This window comes from Hemiscyllium ocellatum, chromosome 3 (assembly GCF_020745735.1).
Source record: "Hemiscyllium ocellatum isolate sHemOce1 chromosome 3, sHemOce1.pat.X.cur, whole genome shotgun sequence".
In the NCBI taxonomy this organism is placed as follows: domain Eukaryota; kingdom Metazoa; phylum Chordata; class Chondrichthyes; order Orectolobiformes; family Hemiscylliidae; genus Hemiscyllium; species Hemiscyllium ocellatum.
The window spans coordinates 30,819,297-30,843,189 of NC_083403.1; the positions used below are offsets into that span (position 1 = coordinate 30,819,297).

The window sequence follows — 23,893 nt, forward strand, 5'->3', positions numbered from 1 at the left end:
TGCACTTAACACTATGGGCAATTTCGCCCATAGGCAATTCACCTAACCTTTGGACTGTGGGAGGAAACCGGTGCACCCAGAGGAAACTCACACAGACATGGGGAGAACATGCAAACTCCACACAGATGGTCGCCCGAGGCTGGAATTCAACCCGGGTTCCTGGCGCTGAGAGGTTGCAGTGCTAACCACTGAGCCACTGTGCATGGTAGCATTATGCCAATCTGCACTGGGCAATAATTAGCTTCTGTTGCAGTACCAATCTTGAATAAATATATGTAGCAAGCCTCCCAGTCACTCAATGATGCACTTTCTTTACATCTTAATTAATTCATGGCATGTGGACATTTCTGATTGAGCTAACATTTTTTGCCCATCCATAGTTGCTCTTGAAAAGGTGGTGGTGAGGTGTCTTCTTCAACTGCTGCAGTCCATTTGGTGTTGGTTCTGTGGAGTTGGGGTTGGGGGTTGGGGGGGTTAACCCAGCAAAATAGAAAAAACAGTGATATATTTCCAAGTCTGGCTGGTGAATACCTTGGAGGGGAAACCTGTAGGCAATGACACTCCCATGTATCTGCTGTCTTTGTCCTTCTAGATGGTACGGTTTGTGAGTTTGGAGGTGCTGTGTAAGGACCCTTGGTGAATTTCTGCAGTGCATTTGTAGATCACATATATTGCTGCAATTCAACATTGCTGGTGATGGGACTGAATGGATGTGCCAATTAAGAGAGCGGTTTTGTCCCAGATGGTATCAAGCTTCATGAGTGCTATTGGAGCTGTACTTATCAAGACAAGTGGGGAGTATTCCTTCAACTCACTTGTGCCTTGTAGCTAGGGAGCAAGCATTGGGGAATCAGAAAGTGAGTTACTCACTACAAGATTCCTAGCCTCTGATCTGCTTGTATTGTCATGGTACTTCCAAGACTCACCCAGTTCACTTTCTGGTCTATGGTAACTCCTCAGGCTGTTGATAATTGGGGACACACGGAGGGTAATGCTTTGAAAATCAAGGGCTATGGTTAAATTCTCTCATTTGAGATGGTCATGACCTGGCATATGTGTGGCCCAAATGTTACTTATCACTTGTCAGCCTAAACCTGGATATTGGCCACTACTGATATAATGATGGAGGGAAGGTCATTGTGAAAGCAGCTGAAGATGGTTGGACCTAGGACACTACCCTGAGGATCTGCTGGAGAGGTGTCCTGGAGCTAAGATGACTGACCTCCAACGGGCACAACCATCTTCCCTTGTACCAGATACAAGTCCAACTATCAGAAAGGTTTCACCCTCCCACTTCTATTCCTATTGACTCCGGTTTGCTGGAGTGCCTTGATGCTACACTCAGTTAAATTCAGTTAAATGTCATGGGCAGTCATTGTCACCTCAACCTGCAATTCATTTCTTTTGTCCATGCTTTGACCAAGGTTATAAGGAAGTCAGAAGCTCAGTTGCAGCTCAAATTGAGCATCGATGAACAAGTTGTTAGTCAGCAATTACTACTTCACAGCACCGATGTTGACACTTTCCATCAATTTCTGATGATTGGCAGTAGACTAATGGGACAGTAATTGGCCAGCTTGGATTTGACCTGATTTGTTTGTGGATGACATTTCTGGGCAATTTTCCACATTGTCAGGTAAATTTTTAATAACTCCTTTATGGGAAATGACTATCTCTGGCTGGGCCAGTATTTAATGCCTATCCCTAATTTTGCTTGTTTGGAGTAGGTTGGTAGGGACATTTCAGTGGGCAGTTAAGAGTTAACTACATTGCTGTTGGGCTGGAATCACATATGGGTTAAATAGGGTAATTTCTCTTAAATATACACCTCCATTATTGAGGATGGAGAAGTTTGCTGGGCTTCCTTTTCCAGTGAGTTGTTTAATTGACCGCCATCAGTTGTGACTGGATATAGAGTCATAGAGATGAACAGCATGAAAACAGACCCTTCGGTCCAACACACCCATGCCGACCTGATATCCCAACCCGATCTAGCACCACCTGCTAGCACCCGGCCCATATCCCTCCAAATGCTTCATATACTCATCCAAATGCTTTTTAAATGTTGCAATTGTACCAGCCTCCACCACTTCCTCTGGCGGCTCATTTCATACCCGTACCACGCTCTGTGTGAAAAAGTTGCCCCTTAGGTCTCTTTTATATCTTTCCCCTCTCACCCTAAACCTATGCCCTCTAGTTCTGAACTCCACGACTGCAGGGAAAAGACTTTGTCTATTTACCCTATCCATGCCCCTCATAATTTTGTAAGCCTCTATACTGTCACCCCTCAGCCTCCGACGCTCCAGGGAAAACAGCCCCAGCCTGTTAGCTTAGACCTGATCCCTTGGTTGTATAATTATTTAGATCTATTACTTGCTGTTTATGCTTTTTGGCATGCAAATAGTCCAATCTTGTAGCTTCACCAGGTTAACATTTACTTTTAGGTGTGCCTGGTTTGTTCTTTGCATGCCTTCCTGCATTGCTCATTGAACCAGCCAAGATCCCCTAACATGATAGTAAATGGTCGAGTTGAGATATGTAGGGTCATAAGGTTGCAGGTTGTGTTGCAGCACAATTTGACTGTTGCTGATGGCCCACAGTGCCTCGTGGATATCCTATCTTGGAGCTGCTAGGTCTATACAAAGTCTATTCTATTTAGTGTGGTGTCAGTGCAACAAAACGTGATGGGGGATATTCTCAATGTGAAGACAAGAATCAGTCTTCACAAGGCCTGTACTGTGGTCACTCTTACTGATACCATCATGGACAGATATACCTGCAGCACGAAGATTGGTGAGGGTAAGGTCAAGTATGTTTTTCCCTATTGTTGGTTCCCTCAGCATCTGCCATACACCTAATTGAGCAGCATAGTTCTTCAGGACATGACCAGCTCATTTAGTCAAGTTGCTGCCAGGCGACTCTGGTGATGGAAATTAAAGCCTCAAATCCAGTGTAAACTGTGCACACTTGTCACCCTCAGTGCACCCTTGAAGTGCTGTTCAACGTCGAATGACAATTCAACAGTCAAAGGAAGACAGCATATGGAAATCAGCAAGAGGTTTCCTTGAGTGTGGTGTGGTCATGAATATCACAGGGCAGGAACTGTGCTGTATCTTCATGCTGTTGCAAGAGAAGGAAATACATAATACAAGAGAGCAAAAGTGCAGGTGGAGGAGGTGAGGCTAGATGATAGTAAACTAGAACATCACATCGGGCAAGGTTGGGTCTGGAGTTCTGAGAGAGTGCATTTGTCATTTCTGTTTACCCTTCAGCCTCCGACACTCCAGGGAAAACAGCCCCAGCATGTTCCGCCTCTCCCTGTAGCTCAAATCCTCCAACACTGGCAAGATCTTTGTAAATCATTTCTGAACCCTTTCTAGTTTCACAACATCTTTCCGATAGGAAGGAGACCAGAATTGCATGCAATATTCCAACAGTGGCCTAACCAATGTCCTGTGCAGCCACAACATGATGTCCCAATGCCTGTACTCAATACTCTGACCAATAAAAGAAAACGTACCAAATGCCTTCTTCACTATCCTATCTACCTGTGACTCCACTTTCAAGGAGCTATGCACCTGCACTCCAAGGTCTCTTTGTTCAGCAGGGGTGACCTTATAGAGGGTTACAAAATTATGAGGGGCATGGATAGGATAAATAGATAAAGTCTTTTCCCTGGGGTTGGGGAGTCCAGAACTAGAAGGTATAGGTTTAGGGTGAGGGGAAAAAGATATAAAAAGGGACCTATAGAGCAATGTTTTCATGCAGAGAGTTGTATATGTGTGGAATGACCTGCCAGAGGAAAAGGTGGAGGCTGGTACAATTGCAACATTTAAAAAGCATTTGAATGGGTATATGAATAGGGAGGGTTTGGAGGGATATGGGCTGGGTGCTGGCAGGTGGGATTAGATTGGGTTGGGATATCCGGTCAGCATGGATGAGTTGGGCCGAAGGGTCTGTTTCCATACTGTACATCTCTATGACCTCAGTGATCCATATTGACCATACGAAACTCAGGATATAAGTTTACTTGCTGAGCTGGAAGGTTTGTTTTCAGATGTTTTGTCACCATACTAGGTAACATCATCAGTGAGCCTCCGGTGAAGCACTGGTGGTATGGCCCACTTTTTATTTACATATTTAGGTTTCCTTGGATGGGTGATGCCATTTCCTGTTCTTTTTCTCAGGGGGTGGTAAATGGAATCCAAGTCAATGTGTTTGTTGATAACTGGAACTCTATTAACAAACACATTGACTTGGATCCCATTTACCATCCCCTGAAAGGAAAAAAAAGGAAATGGTGTCACCACATGACATCACCACAGGAAATTGCATCACTAACCCAAAGAAACCTAAACACAAATAAAAAGCGGGCCATACCACCAGTGCTTGTCAGGAGGTTCAATGGCGACGTTACTTAGTATGGTGACAAAACATCTAACAACAAACCTTCTAGCTCAGCGAGCAAACTTTCATCCAGAACCTCAACCTGAGCTACAAATCTGTCAAAACTCGCTAATATGAAACTCAAGACCACAAAACATCAGGAGGATGAGACTGCACAGGGACATTGTTAACAACATTCTTGTCTAGTCAACAAGTACAGCACATGACACTGGAGTCAGCAGAGATTCAGGGAAGGAGACAATATGTGTAGATGCAACATCAAATCAGTCCAGTGTATTCTCCACTCGGGCAAATGCTATCATATTGACTAGTCATAAGGCATAGTTCTAATGGGTGGCACGACTGGTGAGAATGGAACACACACAGGATTAGGTGACAGAAGCAATGACAGCTATGCCCATTTTCCATCAAAATAATAACGACATGCCCAGCAATGCTGAATTCTACAAAGATGCTGAGGTTCATTGGTCATCAATGAAGCATGTGCTTAGAGAACAGGAAACATGCAGAGTCTCCAAAGTAATGCCTCAATCTAACCCTGATGGGCAATAGGCTTGGATTGGAGGTGTGGGGACAGATGGCTCAGAGTTACAAGGATGTGTGGACAGGTTATAGAGAGCTCCTCCAATGTAGGGGAGTGGAGTTGAGCCATGAAAGCTTTGAGGGGTAAATTGCTAAAGTAATGGGTGTTTACTCAAAACTGTTCTGACCATGATACTGTCATTGACAGGTTAAATTGGCGCATTTTGTACTGGCACCTCAAGGAACCCACAACTTAGAAGTAGCTTCATGGACATATAGTCCACTGGAGTCAAGAGGCCAGCTGGCTGCCGAATATCATCTCAAAAACATTATTTTTTCCTCATTCTTACACAAGGTGTGGGCATGTCTAGCTAGGCCAATATTAATTGCCCTTGAGAAACTCATGGTGAGACATTTCTTGGGCTGCTGCAGTCTATATGGTGCAGATACACCCACAGTGTAGGAACCCTATGTGGAAACAATCATAAGTGAACAAAAAGAAAAATGACTCGCATTTATATAGTGCTTTCCACAAATAGTGGATGTCTCAAATCCTTTTACAGCTAATTTACACTTATATTTGAAAGCTGGTCACTTTAGCAACAGCAATTTTGTGCTTAATGCATTTACTAAGGGTCATTCATAGGATTGGCTGTAAGTGATTGTGCGATCTTGCAAACTGCTGGTCCTCATTTGAATAAGGCAAGCAATGGATATTTTGTTTATGTAGCTTACAAATGCCTGTTTTTTGAAGACTAAAAGAACACATGCATACACTATTTCAACTCAGCAAAATAGCAACAACCAATGGTTCATTTCTCAGGACAACATTATAACCAATGTCTGGTAGTTAACTATCAATTAGCATTAATGGATGCATTCTCTATGACATTGCCAACCATTCAACACTCTCCTCTCATGCAATATAAATTATGGCTTTCCATTTGAATTATTATTTCTTGTGAATTGTCCTAATGAGTACAAAGGGGAAAACTTTGATGACAAGTGTCTTTTTTTCAGCAGTCATATTTTTGTGTTCTTACTTCACTGCAGCTAACAAGCAACTGAAGCTTCAATTTACCTCTGCACCTTCAACAAAATTCCCACATTAAATTGTTCTTAATAACACCTTAACCACTTCAAAATGGACACTAGGCCAGAAAGCTCCAGCTACTAACCCTGTGAAAACTGATCAGCAGTGGTAAGACATCAGGATGCATCCCTGACATTTCCCTCACACTTTTCTCATCTCACAAGCCCTATCACCAAAAAAGCCTGGAAATTTCAGATCCTGTTTCTGTTGCCTCAAACAATGGCGCCACCAATACAAAAAAGAACCACGTCAATTGTTGACAGGACCAAGCAGCCTAAGACCAGAACTTTTAGATCAAAATAACTGACAGTTTTGCAGTATTAATTTATCAACAGCTTATTATACCATTGTATTTTAGACAGAATTATCATTTCACTTCCAAGTGCTATGTTTGGCTATGTGTTGTATAAATAATAGTAACTTAAAATGTTTAGATTATGCATGTACCTGCCAAGACTAGTCTGTGTTGACAGTGAGCCCACATGTTCCCTTATGCCAGTAGGCAGGATCATCTTCTCTTCAGCACATACAGTGCTCTTATTTGCTAAGATTTTCACATTAAACTGCGATAAGGCAGATTCATCAGTATCATGTGAGAAGTCTTTAATGTTGAGACAGGAATCTGAATTTAATCTCTTTACAGCTGCAATAGAAACATAAACACCATATTATTTGTCTTGAATCCTCCATCTGTCACCTAGGGGCAATATTTCATTATCCAAGTGAGTAACTCATGTTGGGACATTTTTCAATTTGGCAAAACCAGAGTCAACTTCACTCTGAAAATCTAGTCCCCCAACCCCGATCCCAGTATTGACATGGATAGAGGGAAGGAGTAGAGAGCATGTCAGTGGCTAAGAAATACTAAACATTTGAACAGAGGAGGTTTACACCAGGCTACAGAGAGGTGGGGAAATCTGAAGGAAGAGATGGCACCGTGAAGAAGTGCCACCATATGACAGTGGGACAGAGATTTTAGAAGATAACGTGCTTGAGGGAACAGCAGAAGTATTTACATACCTCCCAGCCCACAAAGTGGACACATTATTTCCTGTTAGATCTAGCAATTTCTACCTCCAACTATTAATGTTTCATCCCTTGGGAAACTCGAATCATAGTGTTACATCCAAATAGTTGCCAAAATATTAAGTGCTGAGCCTCATTTAAATATTTTAATCTCTGCTCTGCTTTTCCAGCATACACTATACAGGTACCACCAAAATTACCATTCTGAAACTGGAAGTAGCTGCATTCAGGACTGAGTTTAGACTTCAATTTTTATTAATTTACATACCTTTTTCTAGCCAATCATGGGAACCTTTATTTGACTTGATTTATTATTGTCACATGTACCAAGATACAGTGAAAGCTCTAAGATTTTTCCAAACATGTCTTTTCCTTCATAAATCCATATTAATTTTGTACAGTTAAACAATTATTTCTAAATCTTCCATGATCACATCCTTTATAATAGATTCTAGTATTTTCCCTTGAATGGACATTAGATCTGTAGTTCCCTATTTTCTCTCTCCCACCTTTGATAAATTGTGGGTTACATTTGAGACCTTCCATTCTGCATGAGCATTACAATTTTGAAAGACGAACACCAACACAATGACTATCTCTGTAGCCACCTCGTTCAATATTCTCAGGTGAAGGTCATTGGTTCCCAGGAATTTGTCAACCTATAGACCCATTAATTTCTCCAAAACTACATTTTTTTCCACAAATACTAATTTCTTTTTGTTCCACATTTTCATTATCCTTGGATCTTAACAATTTCAGACTGAGCTCTTGAATCTTTCCTTGTGAAAACAGAAACAAAGTCCTTACATAACTGCCCTGCCATTCCTATTATAAATTCACCTGTCTTTGCTACTCAGCATAGGACAAATAAAAATTATATAAATGCACACACACACATTGACAGAGATAGAGGGGAAATGAGGAGTCACCTACTTCCTTCAGAATGAATTTCTTTGTCAGGCAGAAGATTCCCTTGAGAAGCAACTTTAAATAATCGTGCACGAGCATTGCTGACTCTCTTAACCTCTACTGGGTCCAGTGGGGGCTTTGGAATGGGAGATCCTTCATCTTTGGGTGGAGAGGTAGGAATTTTTGGTTTCTGTTACAGGAGAAAACAAGAATTTTAAACCAACAAATTCTTTCTAGGTTTTAAAGTTCCATTAAATGCTACTAAATAGCAAAGTTCTGTGCACAGTCATCAAAAGAAAAACAAAAGTAGTCATTCTTTGCTCATGCAAACCTCTTAATTAAATTTATATATTAGTATATGTTCTCCAATATATGAAGTGTCAGATCTAGATAATACATATCTTTTTTTTCCAATTCAACACCAAATATTGTAAAGAAATACTTTTGGGATGAATAACAGACCACATTCATGTTTCCTCCAATAATGCTCAATTTTTCAAATTTCAGAACAGTAATCATTGCTGCTCAGCGTGATCTTTCTATTTCCCATACCAAACCTCTTGTGTCATCAGCCACTGTGAATTAGCAATTTCAGTTCTTTAACTTTAAACATAAAATATTTAACTTTAAACACATGAATGGATTTTCTAGAAAGCTGTAATGCTCGCATAGATGGGAGTCTTGCGGAATCTTGATCATGACATACTCCAAAAGAATCATCCAGGAAAATGAATTTTCCATTGGGCAACTCATACCCCACAAACCCTCCATCCTGATTAATAGTTAATCTGACCCCATACACGACCCCAACAACTTAAACCCAACCTTGACCCAACACACTCCCACATCATTATCCTGCTACCTTGAAAGCAGTAATGAGCACTTAGAGCAGGTTGTGTTGGAATCACGCTATATGATTTTTAATTCTTATACCCCCTTCCTCACCCAACTGCCAACTCATCATGAGGGTATGAATTTGACCCATGTGTCAACATGACATTCTAACATGGAGTACATCAAATAACATTGGCCTAACCTCCCTAACATGTGCCTAAACTAGCAGGAGCAATTTCAAATTGATTAGGGATACAAATCCTGTTTTATATTGCTCTCCTTAACTCAAAAGTAGATCTTGTGACACAGGGATAGTGTCCCTGGTTCTGTGCCCAAAGGTCTTGGTTTGAGTCACATACCATATCTTGTTGGCTGTGGAAGGTATATTTATAGCATGGTCAGTCAGGTTGACTGTCAGCCTGTAATTCCTTCCAATACACTGATGGCAGACAGCAAGAGCAGGGAGGTTTCCTGGTCAACAAAATTGCAATGGGCAATGGCAAACCACTGCGGTATCTGCCTATAAGTGGAGAGCAATCCAATGGCCCAACTCTTGAATATAAAGACAGGAGAACTGACAGACATATTTAACATAGGAGCACTGGGGCTAACAACACTCCCACACTGGAAAAATTGTCATTACTGAAGAGGACTGTAACAGATTACAGGGAGAAAGTGAGGACTGCAGATGCTGGAGATCAGAATCAAAATGTGTGGTGCTGGAAAAGCACAGCCAGTCAGGCAGCATCTGAGGAGCAAGAGAGTGAATGGATTATGCTCAAAACATCAACTCTCCTGCTCTTCAGATGCTGCCTGACTGGCTGTGCTTTTCCAGCACCATATGTTTTGACTCTGCAACAAATTACAGGCAGACATTCATAAATTTGCAGGGATGGATAAATAATTTGAAAATCAAGCTAATACAGATAAATAGAGTCATAGGGTGATACAGCATGAAAATAGATCCTTTGGTCCACCTAGTCCATGCCAACCATGTTCCAAACTAAATTAGTCCCACGTGCCTGTATTTGGTTCATATCCCTCCACACCTTTCACAGTCATGTTTTCATCCACATGAATGTTGTAGCTGTTTGTGCATCCACCGCTTCCTCTGGTAGGGGTTCATTCCACATACAAAACAATCTCTGTGTAAAAAGGTTGCCACTCAGGTCCTTTTTAAAAACTTTCTCCTCTCACCTTAAAAATATGCCCCCTAGTTTTGCACTCCCCCACCCTTAGGAAAAAAGACCATTGCGATTCACTTGATCTATGCCCCTTCTGATTTTATAAATCTTTACAAATAAGGTCACCCCTCAAACTCCTATGCTCGCAGCCTACCCAGCCTATTTTCATAACTGAAACCCTCCATTCCAGACAACACTTTGGTAAATCTTTTCTGGCCAGCAGAGACTGTGACAATGCAGTTTGGCTGTTGGGGTGAAGATTTGCACTGGCGCAATCACCACTACCAGAAGGAGGACCTCAGCAAGACACCATCCAAGGACATTCCTCCAACTGAACTGAATTCATTCCTCCCATTGACCAACTAGGTCGTACCCTCTACTTGTCTTCACCTATCCCCACTTCATCACTCCTCCCCTGCCACATCCAGTCCTGAAGAAGGGTTACACCCAAAACATCGACTTCTGCACCTTCTGATGCCTGCCAGGCTTGCTGAGTTCTTCCAGCCTCCTGCCTGTCTACTTTGGATTCCAGCATCTGCAGGTTTTTTGTGTCTCTAATCATCCGAGGACAGGCAGTCACTTGCACTGAAGAGCAGGTTGTTGTGGGCCTGCTGCTTCAGGCCCAGACATTACATTGCTATAGTGTTTTTTTTTTCCTTTCCTAGCTTACTCCCATCAAAAGTACAATCCCTGGAGAACAAGATGGATGAACTCAGACCACGGCTCAGCTTCCAGCGTGAACTGCAGGACTGCCATATACTCGGTTTCACAGAAACCTGGCTCAACCTATCCATTACCGACTGCGCACTTCAGGCTGATGGTTTTTCTGTCCATTGTATGGACCGTACAGCGTCCTCGGGTAAGGCAAAGGGTGGTGGGGTTTGCTTTTTAATCAGCAACTTATGGTGCATGGTCATTACAGCTCTGGGCAGCCATTGCTCCCCAAACCTTGAACTCCTCACCATCAAATACTGCCCCTTCTATCTACTACAGGAATCTCTACCATCGGGGAGAAGGTACAGAAGCCTGAATACACACATTAGCTGGGTTTGCAACAGTTTCTACCCTACTGTTGTTAGAATACTGTATGGACAAACTCTTAATATTTGTCTGTACCTGTGCTTTCGTTCTTGCCGCTGTTTACCTATTATTTACTGTCAATGTTACCTAACTACGTGATCTGCCTGTATTGCTCACAAGACAAAGCTTTTCACTGTGCCTCATTACACGTGACGATAAATTCAATTCAATTCTTTATCATCAGAAAACAGAAGTGGAGGGGTAGAGAGATGTGCTATTGCAAAATTTGTTGGTAGCAGAGTAAGAAGTAAGGCTTTGGCTTGAGAGGCTTTGGACAGCAGCGGCTCAGCAAAAAGAACAGGTAAGCTCAGGTGAAGTCATTTTAACTTTCCTTTTTAATTGTACAGCAGTTAGTTGCATGTTCCATCTGCAGGATGTGGGAACTCAGGGAGACCTCCATCATCCCTGATTGATTACACCTGTGGGAAATGCACCCAGCTGCAGCTCCTGGGAGACAGTGTAGGAGAGCTGGAGCTGGACGCATCAGGATCATCTGAGATGCTGAGCGCTTTGTGGATAAGAGTTTTAGTAAGGTGGTCAAACCTGAGGTGTAGTCAGAGAGTAGCTGGGTGACCACCAGGAAAGACAAAGGGAAGAGGCAGAGGGTGCAGGAAACCCCTTTAGCCATTCCACTCGAAAATAAGTTCACCATTTTGGATACTGTTGCGGGGGATGACTATTCATGGGAAAGCAACAGTAGCCAGGTTGGTGGGACTACAACTGATTGTGGGGCAAAGTGGAAATGGGGAAAGATAGACAGGATCTTAGTGACAAAAGACTTGAAAGTTAGGGGGACAGATATGAGATTCTGTGGCTGCAAATGGGAATCCAAGATAGTGTGTTGCCTCCCTGGTACCAGGGTCCAGGATGTCTCAGAATGGCTGCAGCACGTTCTCAAGGGGGACGGTGAGCAGCCTGAAATCATTGGCACAAATGATATAGGTAAAAATAAGGGATGTGGTCCTGCAGAGCGATTATAGAGAGATAGGAAAAAAGTTTAAAAACCATGACCTAGTTGGTGATAATCTCCAGATTACCTCCAGTAGGCGAAAGTGAGTACTGCGGATGCTGGAGATTAGAGCCAAACGTGTGGTGCTAGAAAAATATAGCGGGTCAGGCAGCATCCAAGGAGCAGGAGAATCGAAGTTTCGGGCAAAAACCTTTCATCAGGAACCTCCAGTGCCATGTGCTGGTGAGGGTAAGAACAGGAGGATATAGTAGGTGGATGGGTGGCTAAAGAATTAATGCAGAGGGCAGGGATTCAGATTTTTAGATTAGACTCTTTTCTGGGGCAGAGGTGACCTGTTCAAGTGGGATGGGGTTGCACTTGAACTGGAGGAGGACCAAAATCTCAGCAGCCAGGTTTGCCAGTGCTGCAAGGGAGGTTTAGACTAGATTAGCAGGGGGGTGGAATCCTTAACAGCAGGGACGTAAGTGTGAGGCTGGAAGGAGATACATAATCAGAAATAGTAAGTTAAAGAGACAGGTCAGACTGGAGCACGACAGAGCGAGAATGCGTGTTGAATTAAATTGCATGTATTTCAATGCAAGAGGGCTAACAGGTAAGTTGAACTCAGGTCATGGATAGGTATGTGGGATGGGGATATTATACAGATGCTTTCAGCAGGACAGAAATGGTGGAAGGAAGGGAGAGGGAGTTGCATTTTTGATTAAGGCGAGTATCACAGCAGTAATTAGAGATGACATAACTGAAGGATCATCCAGTGAGGCTTGTGGGTGGAGCTAAGAAATAAGAAGGGGATGGTGACCTTATTGAGTTTGTACTCTAGGCGCCCAAACAGTCAACAGGAATTAGAGAAACAAATATGCAGGGAGATTTGGAAGACTTGCTGGAGCAATAGGGTTGCCATAATAGGGGATTTTAATTTTCCTAACAAACACTGGGACTGCCAGTGCGTTAATCAGAAATTGCAGAATCTTGATCAGCTAGGGAAGTGGGCCGAAAAATGGCAAATGGAGTTTAATATAGATAAGTGTGAGGTCTTGCATTTTGGCAAGTCAAATCAAAGTAGGAGTTTCATGGTGAATGGTAAGGCCTTCAGGACAGTTGTGGAACAGAGGGATCTTGGAGTTCAGGTTCATAGTTCTCTGAAAGTGTAGTCACAGGCAGACACGGCAGTGAAAAAGGCTTTTGGCACACTGGTCTTCATTAGTCAGGGCACTGACTACAGAAGTTGAGAAGTTGCATTGCTGTTATACAGGACGTTGGTGAGGCCGCACTTGGAGTATTGTGTTCAGTTTGGTCACCTTGTTATAGGAAGGATACTATTAAACTGGAAAGAGTGCAGAAAAAATTTACAAGGATGTTGTCTGGACTGAATTGTCTGAGTTATAGGGAGAGGCTAGACAAACTAGGACTTTTTTTCTTTCAAGCATAGGAGACTGAGGAGGGACCTTATACAAGTGTATAAGATCATGAGGGTCATGGATAGGGTGAATGCACTCTGTCTTTTTCCCAGGATTGGGGAATCGAGGACCAGAGGGCATCAGTTTAAGGTTAGAGGGGAAAGAATAAAAGGGACATGAGGGGCAACCTTTTTTTTTTACATAGAGGTTTATATGCATATGGAATAAGCTGCCAGTGGAAGTGGTTGAGGCAGGTATATTAACAACATTTAAAATGCATTTGGACAAATACGAGAGTAGGAAAAGATTAGAAGGATATGAGCCAAGTGTAGGGAAGTAGATTAGTGTGAATGGACATTTTGGTCGTTATGGACCACTTTGGGGCAAAAGGCCTATCTCTGTGCTGTAGGACTCTATCACTCTATAACCTTCTCCAATTTAATAATATCCTTCCTATAGCAGGTCACCAGAACTGCGCATTGTATTCCAGAAGAGGCCTCACCAACATCTTATACAACCTCAACATGATGTCCCAACCCCTGTACCCAAAACGTCTGAGCAATGAAGGCAAGCATGCTAAATGCACTCTTAACCACTCTGTCTACCTGTGACGCAATTACAAAGTATTATGTACCTGAACCCCTAGGTCTCTCTGTTCTACAACACAACCCAGGGCCCGACCCTTACTTGTATAAATCCTGCTCGTTTGTTTTACCAAAATGCAATACCTCGCATTTAGCCAAATTAAACTTTATCTACCACAGCTCAGCCCATTGACCCAACTGATCAAGATCTCTTTGTAAGCTTAGATAACATTCTTTACTGTTTACTAGTTCACCACCTTTGGTGTTATGCATAAACTCACTAATCATGTCTCTTATATTCTATATCCAAATCTTTTGTGAGGCGGTACATTTTAGGAGGAAGACTAGAGAGGTCTTTATTATTTGGAAGGTCAAAGCCTAAGTGGTAAGAGATAAAAAGGGATTTCAGAGTGTAAATTATTATCACTTGAACCACGAGTTAGTAAGGCATAAACACAAATAGGTTTAATTTGTAGAGAGATAGTATTGAAAATTAGATTAGTTTTTTTCTAAAATCTGTATTGTACCTTGGTTGACCTGAAAGGGAGGAGGATAAATTAGAGGTTGTGGCACACATTGATTACAATATAGTTGGGATAGGTCTTGCACTAAGAATTCTGGGAGCTAGACAGTAAACTGAAAAGCAGGGCTGAAAAAGTTGTAATTTCTGATGTAAAGTATTAGCGAGTACAGAAATAGAACAGGGAAGATGAATGCATGGCTTAACAGTTGGTGCACATTGGAGAGTTTTAGAATCCTGAATCACTGAGGTTATTTCTGCAGAAGGTGCGACTTGTACAAATGGACCAGTACCTAAACCAGTATGGAACCAACATCCTTTCTGGTAGGTTTGCTAGTGCTGTTACGAAAAGTTTAAACTTGATCAGTAGGGAGAGGGACAAGGAATCGGGAGAGGTTTATGGCCTCTACTTTTATGCTAGGAGCATTATAAGTAAGACAGGCTTTGTTGAGGATTTGGATTGACAAGTGCAATTTCATCTATCACAGATATGTGTTTGAGGGAGGGGCAGAATTCACAAATCAATATTCAAAAATATAGGATCTTCAGGCAAAACAGATGGGGTGCAAAAGAGGAAATGGTATTGCACTATCAACTAAACAGTTAGTAACTGCAGTAGGAAAGGACAATATCCTGGAAGGATCTTCAAATAGAGCATTGTAGGCAGAGTTTAGGAAAAAGGGGGCAGTCACATTGCTGGGAGTGTATTATAAATCTTCAAACAGTCAGCAGGCAATATAAGAGCAGACATATAGATAATTCACTGAGGTTTGTAATAACAACAATAATAGGGTTTAATAATATGAAAACCTCTAATAATTTTCGGGGATGTCAAATTCCTCAACATTAATTGGGATAGTGTAAAGGGTTTTGAAGAGGAAATTTCTTGAAATGTGTTCAGAAGAACTTTTTATTTCAACATGCAGAGAGTCCAACAAACTGTACTAAACCTAATTCTGGAGAACAAAGCCAGACAGATGGTAGAGGTGGCACTGAAGAAGCATTTTTGTGTTAGCGACCATAACATAGTATAATTTAAGTTTGTTATGGAAAAGGAAAAATATGGTCTGCAAAAGAGGACTTTGGATTGGGGGAAGGCAGATTTTATCAAGATAGGGTGTATCTGGCTTTAATAGATTGGGAACAAATACTTGTGCGAAATCTACACCAGAACAGTGTGAGGCATTCAAACAGGACATTGGGACAGCACAGGCCTGACATGTTCCCTTTAGGGTGAAATGTAGGAGCACCAAGCCCAGAGAACCTGGTTGTTTAGGAATATTAGGACTGGGTAAGAAAGATGGAAAAGATAGGCTTTTAGTAAGTATAAATGAAGTAAATTAATGGAAGCCTAGTGCAACATAGAAAGTGGAGGGGTGAACTTAAGAAAGTAGTTAGAAGAGTATGGAGAGGGAATGAAAAAATACTATTAGATAAAATTAAGGAGAATCCCAAGAAATTTTTATAAGTACAGCAAATTTTGTTTTAACTGGCACCTTGTGAACCAGAACTCTCGCTAGACCTTACAAGTATAAAAATTATGTACTTTAAATACTTCTTAGGTTACAAGATGATGTAGGTGGATTGGTCAGACCGCAAGATCAGTAGCAAGTCGAATTTAACCCTGGAAAGTCTGAGGTGACGCACTTTGGAAGAAGTATCAAGACAAAGGGGTACTCAACGAAGAGCAGGATACTGGAAAGCTCAGAGGAACAGTCAGGTCTTGGGATACCTGTCCACAGGTCTGAAGGTGTCTTGACAGGTTAATAGGGTGATAAGGAAGGCATACAGGACATTTGTCAGTTGTGGCACAGATTATAAAAGGAGGGAGATTATGTACAAACTTTAGTTAGGCCACAGTTGGAGTACAATGTGCAGTTCTGGTCGCTACACTATAAGAAAGATGTGATTGCCCTGGAAGGGATGCAGAAGAAATTAACCAGGTGTTGTCTGGTTTAGAATATTTTAGCTATGAAGCGAGGCTGAGTAGGCTTAGGTTGATTTCTTTAGGGAGAAAATGATAAGTAGGGACAGAGTGGATAGGAAGCAGTTCCACTTAATTGAAAGGTCAATAATAAGGGGACAAAATTTTAAGATGAAGGGCAGGTTTAGAGGATACTTGAGGAAAGACATTTTCACCAAAATGATGTAGGAAATCTTGGATGCACTGCCTGGAAAGGCAGTAAACTTAATAACTTTATAAAGGAATGTGGATGAGCACTTGAAATGTCATAATATTCAAGGCTTTAAGTCAATTGCTGGCAAATGGGATGAGTGTAGATACGTTGGCACAGAGTTGATGGGCCAAAGGACTTCTTCTGTGCTTTGACTCTCTGACCATTAGTGTACTGTATGCACCATATGGTCATTATAAAAAAAGTATTAGTGGTAAATAAGGTAGAAAGAAGGTTTACAAGGATGATATCAGAAATGCATAGGTGAACATATCAAGAAAGAATTAATATGAACAAAACAATGAATGGACCTGGTGGATGAATTCTAGGGTATTAAAAGAAGTAGCTACAGAGACGGTGGATGCACTGGTAGTAATTTTCTCAGAATTCTTAGATACCGAAAAAATCCTACAGGATTGAAAAACTGTCAAAGTTACACATTTATTTAAGAAAACTGGTAACTGTAGACCAGTTAGTTAAGATGTAACAGCAGGTCATTTTGAATATATAATATATTCAATCAGAAGGAGCATGGCTTTATATAGCGAAATCATCCCTGACAAATTTGTTAGAATTCTTGGCAGAGGAAAAAAGCAAGATAACAAAAGGGGAAGTAGTAAATGTAATATATTTAGATTTCCAGAAGGTATTTGATGAGGTATCACACATTAAACGATTTAATAGGATACGAACCCTCAGCCCATTGGCCTATCTGGTCAAGATCCTGTTGTAATCTGAGGTAACCCTCTTCGCTGTCCACAACACCTCCAATTTTGGTGTCATCTGCAAACTTACTAACTGTGCCTCTTATGCTCGCATCCAAATCATTTATGTAAATGACAAAAAGTAGAGGGCACAGCACTGATCCTTGTGACACTCCACTGCAGTCTGAAAAACAACCCTCCACCACCACCCTCTGTCTTCTCCCTTTGAGCCAGTTCAGATTCCAAATGGCTAGTTCTCCCTGTATTCCATGAGATCTAACTTTGCTAATCAGTCTTCCATGGGGAACCCTGTCGAATGCCTTACTGAAGTCCACATAGATTACATCTACTGCTCTGCCCTCATCAATCTTCTTTGTTACTTCTTCAAAAAACTCAATCAAGTTTGTGAGACATGATTTCCCACGCACAAAGCCATGTTGAATATCCCTAATCAATCCTTGCCTTTCCAAATACATGTACATCTTGTCCCTCAGGATTCCCTCCAACAACTTGCCCACCACCGAGGTCAGGCTCACCGGTCTATAGTTCCCTGGCTTGTCTTTACCGCTCTTCTTAAACAGTGGCACCACGTTTGCCAACCTCCAGTCTTCTGGCACCTCACCTGTGACAATCGATGATACAAATTTCTCAGCAAGAAGCCCAGCAATCACTTCTCTAGCTTCCCACAGAGTTCTCGGGTACACCTGATCAGGTTCTGGGGATTTATCCACCTTAACTGTTTCAAGGCATCCAGCACTTCCTCCTCTGTAATCTGGACATTTTAGCAGGACTTATACACTTAATGGTAAGGTCCTAGGGAGTGTTGCTGAACAAAGAGACCTTGGAGTGCAGGTTCATAGCTCCTTGAAAGTGGAGTCGCAGGTAGATAGGATAGTGAAGAAGGCATATGGTATGCTTTCCTTTATTGGTCAGAGTATTGAGTACTGGAGTTGGGAGGTCATGTTGCGGCTGTACAGGACATTGGTTAGGCCACTGTTGGAATATTGCATGCAATTCTGGTCTTCTTCCTTTCTGAAAGATGTTGTGAAACTTGAAAATGTTCAGAAAAGATTTACAAGGATGTTGCCAAGGTTGGAAGATCTGAACTACAGGTAGAGGCTGAACAGGCTGGGGCTGTTTTCCCTGGAGCATCGGAGGCTGAGGGGTGATCTTATAGAGGTTTACAAAATTATGAGGGGCATAGATAGGATAAATAGACAAAGTCTGTTCCCTAGGGTCAGGGATTCCAGAACAAGAGGGCATAGGTTTAGGGTGAGAGGGGAAAGATATAAGAGACCTAAGGGGCAACCTTTCACGCAGTGTGGTACGTGTATGGAATGAGCTGCCAGAGGACGTGATGGAGACTGGTACAATTGCAACATTTAAGAGGCATTTGGATGGGTATATGAATAGAAAGGGTTTGGAGGGATATGGGCCGGCTGCTGGTAGGTGGGACTAGATTGGATTGGGATATCTGGTCGGCATGGACTGGTTGGACCGAAGGGATGCTGTACACCTCTATGACTCTAAGAACCCATGGCATTGAAGGTAGTATATTAGCATGAATTAAGGATTGGCCAACTACTAGAAGATAGAGGATAGAATGGCAACCTGTAACTAGTAGAATTCCAAAGTATTAGGGCCACAATTATTTACGATATACATTAATGACTTGGATTGGGGAAAATGAATGTTCTACAATGAAATTTGCAGACGACACAAAAATATGTAAAAAGGCAGGTAGTGAGGATGACACAGGGGTCTGCAGGGGGATAATAGATAAAGCAAGTGGGCAAAAACTTGACAGATGGAATACAGTTGTTGTGGTTCTGATCGCTGAGTTGGGAATTTGTGTTGCAGACGTTTCGTCCCCTGTCTAGGTGACATCCTCAGTGCTTGGGAACCTCCTGTGAAGCGCTTCTGTGATGTTTCTTCCGGCATTTATAGTGATTTGTATCTACCGCTTCCGGTTGTCAGTTCCATCTACTATAAATGCCGGAGGAAACATCACAGAAGCGCTTCACAGGAGGCTCCCAAGCACTGAAGATGTCACCTGGACAGGGGACGAAATGTCTGCAACACAAATTCCCAGCTCGGTGAACAGAACCACAACAATGAGCACCCGAGCTACAAATCTTCTCACAAACTTTGAAGATGAAATACAGAGTGGGAAAATGTGAGGTTATGCACTTTGACAGGAAAAATAGAGGAGATACGTATCAATAAGTGAAGAAAGACTACAGAAAGCTACAACCCAGAGGGATTTAGCAGTCCCCGGTGTAAATCACAAAAAGCCAGTATACACATTCAGCACGTAATTGGGAATGAAAATGTGTATTTGCCTTTATCACAAAGAGAATAAAGTATAAGAATAGGGAGCTTTTGCTAAAACTACACAAAATTCTAGATAGACCACACCTGGAACATTATGAACCCTCTTGGACCCATTATCTAAGGAAAGAGAGAATGGCAATGAAGACGGTTCAGTGAATGTTCACTACATTGATTCCAGATATAGAGGGTATTTTTTAAGGAAACGAGGTTGAGTAATTAGGCCTGGACATATTAGAGTTTAGAAGAAAGACCGGCTACATTATAAAGCATACAAAATTCTTAGGGGACTTGACAGGGCCGTTAAGAGAAAAAAGGTTGTTTCCTCTTGCGGAAGAGTCTAGGACTATAGGGTGTAATCTTTGATTAAGCATTGCCCATTTAGAGGCTAGTTCATTAAGTATATTGAAGACTGAAATAAGAAGATTGTTAATCAATATGGTAATCAAGGGTTTGGGGAAAAGGCAGGAAAGTGAAGTTGCATATTATCAGATTAGTCATGATCTCAGTGAAAGGGGAAACAGACTCAATGGGCTGTTTGGTCTACTTCTGCTCAGATATCTTATTGATATTAATAGGCCAGGCCCTTTTCTATTGAAAAACAAAGATGGGGTCATCTAATAGAGGTCTTAAAATTTAATAATGAGAAAGAACGTAACTAGAGACCAGTAAAAGGACAGGCAATTATCAATAAATAAAAAAGGAAATTCAGAAGAAAAGTTTTTTACACAAAGGATGATCAGAATGTGGTTGAAATAACAGACATAAGCATTCAGATTCCATAGATCCTTCAAAGTGACCCTTAGACAATGTGGTGAAGAAGGTGTTTGGCACATGTGCCTTCATTGATCAGAGCACTGAGTACAAGGGTTGGGACATCATGTTGCAGCTGTACACAAAATTGGTGAAGCCTCTTTTGGAGTAAAGAACAAAGAAAATTTACAGCCCAGGAACAGGCCCTTCGGCCCTCCAAGCCTGAGCTGATCCAAATCAATTGTCTAAACCTGTCGCCCAATTCCTAAGCATCTGTATCCCTCTGCTTCCCACCTACTCATGCATTTGTCTAGACGCATCTTAAATGAATCTACCGTGCCTGCCTCTACCACATCTGCTGGCAACGCATTCCAAATGCCCACCACCCTCTGTCTGAAGTATTTGCCCCATGTATCCCCCTTAAACTTTTCACCTCTCACCTTGAAAGAGTGACCTCTCGTTATTGAATCTTTCACCCTGGAAAAAAGCTCTTCTATCCACCCTGTCTATACCCTTCATGAATTTTGTAAACCTCATTTAGGTCCCCGTCAATCTCCTTTTTACTAATGAAAATAAACCTGACCTACTCAACCTCTCTTCATAGCTAGCACCTTCCATATCAGGCAGCATCCTCGTAAATCTTCTCTGAACTCTCTCCAAAGCATCCACATCCTTTTGGTAATGTGGTGACCAGAACTGTACACAGTATCTAAACATGGCCGAACCAATGTCTTGTACAATTTTAACATGACTTGCCAGCTCTTATACTCGATACCACGTCCAATGCAGACAAGCATGCTATATGCCTTCTTGACCACTCTATCCACCTGTGCAGCAAACTTCAGGGTACAATGAGCAGGTCTCTTTGCTCATCAAATTTTCCCAAGGCTCTTCCATTCATTGTATAATTCGCTCTAGAATTAGACTTGCCTAAATGCATCACCTCACATTTGCCTGGATTGAAAACCATCTACAACTTTTCTGCCCAACTCTCCAGTCTATCTATATCCTCCTGTATTCTCTGACAGTCCCTTATGCTTTCTACTACTCCACCAATCTTCATGTCATCTGCAAACTTGCTGATCATACCAACAGTGTCCTCTTCCAGATCATTTATGTATATTACAAACAACAGTGGCCCCAACATTGACCCCTGTGGAACACCACTGGTCACCTTTCTCCATTTCGAGAAACTTCCTTCAACTATTACTCTGTCTCCTGTTGCTCAACCAGTTCTTTATCCACTTAGCTAGAACACCCTGCACACCATGTGACTTCACTTTCTCCATTAGTCTACCATGGGGAACCTTATCAAACGCCTTAGTAAAGTCCATGTATATGACATCAACAGCCCTTCCTTCACTTATCAACTTGGTCACTTCCTCAAAGAACTCTATTAAGTTGGCAAGGCACGATCTCCCCCACACAAAAACATGTTGCCTATCACTGATAAGCCCATTCTTTTCTAAATATAAATATCCCTCAGTACCTTCTCCAGCAACTTTCCCACTGACGTCAGGCTCACTGGTCTGTAGTTACCCAGAATATCCCTACTACTCTTCTTGTGCAGAGGGACAACATGAGCAACCCTCTAGTCCTCCAGCACCTCACCTGTATTTAAGGGTGCCACAAAGATATCTGTCAGAGCCCCAGCTATTTCCTCTCTCGCCTCCCTCAGCAACCTGGGATAGATCTCATTCGGACCTGGTGATTTGTCCACCTTAATAATCTCTAGCCTACCCAACACATCTTCCCTACTTCTATCAACGTGATCCAGACTAATCAAACTTCTATCTCTAATCTCAACATGCATTATGTTTCTCTCCTCAGTGAACACTGATGCAAAGTAATCATTCAAAATCTCACCCATTTGCTCGGGTTCGAAACACAGCCTTCCTTTGTTATCCTTTAGTGGACCAATCCTTTCTCTAGTTACCCATTTGCTTCTTAGATAAGAATAAAATGTTTTGGGATTCTCCTTAATTCTGCTTGCTGAAGATATTTCATGACCCCTTTTAGTTGCTTGATTCCTCTTTTAAGACTTGACCTACTCTTCCAATATTCCTCCATGGCCCGTTCTGTTCTTAGCTTCCTAGACATTATGTACACTTCCCTTTACCTCTTGGCTAGTCATACAACTTCTCCTGTCATTCACGGTTCACGAATTTTGCCCTTCCTATCCCTTGTCTTAACAATGGAACTTGCCTATCCTGCACTATGTTTAACCGATCTTTGAAAGCCTCCCACATCTCAAATGTCGACTTCCCTTCAAATAGCTGCGTCCAATCCGCATTTCTGAGCTCCTGCCCAATTTTGTTATAATTGGCCCAGTTTAGTACTCTTCCCTTAGGACCACTCTCATCTTTATCTATGAGTATTCTAAACTTGCAGAATTGTGGTCACTGTTCCCAAAGAAATCCCCCACTGCAACTTCTACCACCTGTCCTGGCTTGTTCCCCAGTACCAGGTCCAATATGGCCCCTTCCCTTGTTGGAGTATTGACATCCTGCTTTAGAAAACTCTCCTGGACGCTTCTTACAAATTCTACTCCATCCAGAACTCTGACACTAAGTGTACCCAGTCAATGTTGGGAAAATTAAAATCTCCCATCACCACTACCCTATTGCCTCTACATCTTACTGTGTACAGTTCTGGACGCCTTGCTCTACAAATGATTTTATTAAATTGGAAAGGATGCAGAAAAATATTACAAAATGTTACCAGGACTGGAGGATTTCAGCTGTAGTGAGAGGCTGGGACTTTTTTCCCCTGGAGCATAGGAGATTGAGGGGTGACCTTATAAAGGTTTATAAAATCATGAGGGGCATAAAAAAAGTAAATAGTAAAAGTCTTTTCCCTCGGGTAGGGGAATTCAAAACTAGAAAGTATAGATTTAAGGTGAGAGGGGAAACATGTAAAATGAACCTGAGAGGCAACGTTTTCACAGAAAGGATGGTTCATACATAGAATGAACTGCCAGAGGAAGTGTAGATGCAGGTACAATTACAACATTTAAAAGACATTTGAACAGGTACATGAACAAGAAAGGTTTAGAGCAATATGGACCAAATGCATTAAAATGTAACTGGTTTAGTTTAGGGAACTTGGTCAGCATGGATGAGTTGAAGGGTCTGTTTCCATGCTGTTTAACTCTATGACCTAAATAATTCATTTCAATGCATTAAAGGTGAGGTTCAACAAACATAGAAGGAAGAAGGGAACGTGGGTTATGAATACAAATTTAGATGAGGATTTTTAAGTTAGGAATATGGTCCATATGAACTGATGGAGACTCATAACTCATTTTTACCTTGTGGTCTTATGTAATCCTAGCCACTGCCTTTTAGCTTGGCACAAACTTTGTATGCAAATGAATCAGTACAGCTTTACACTACACAATACCAT

General features: G+C 41.8%; 1 protein-coding gene across 1 annotated transcript in view; it reads right to left on the reverse strand.

Annotated features, from left to right (window-relative positions):
• armc2 (armadillo repeat containing 2) overlaps positions 1-23,893 on the reverse strand; it is a 225,590-nt gene that overhangs the window by 196,045 nt on the left and 5,652 nt on the right. Inside the window, exons 3-4 of the mRNA XM_060854607.1 lie at positions 7,982-8,147; positions 6,470-6,665 (exon numbers count right to left, since the gene is read on the reverse strand). Coding sequence (XP_060710590.1) covers positions 6,470-6,665; positions 7,982-8,147 — 362 coding nt within the window. The remainder of the gene's footprint in view (positions 1-6,469; positions 6,666-7,981; positions 8,148-23,893) is intronic.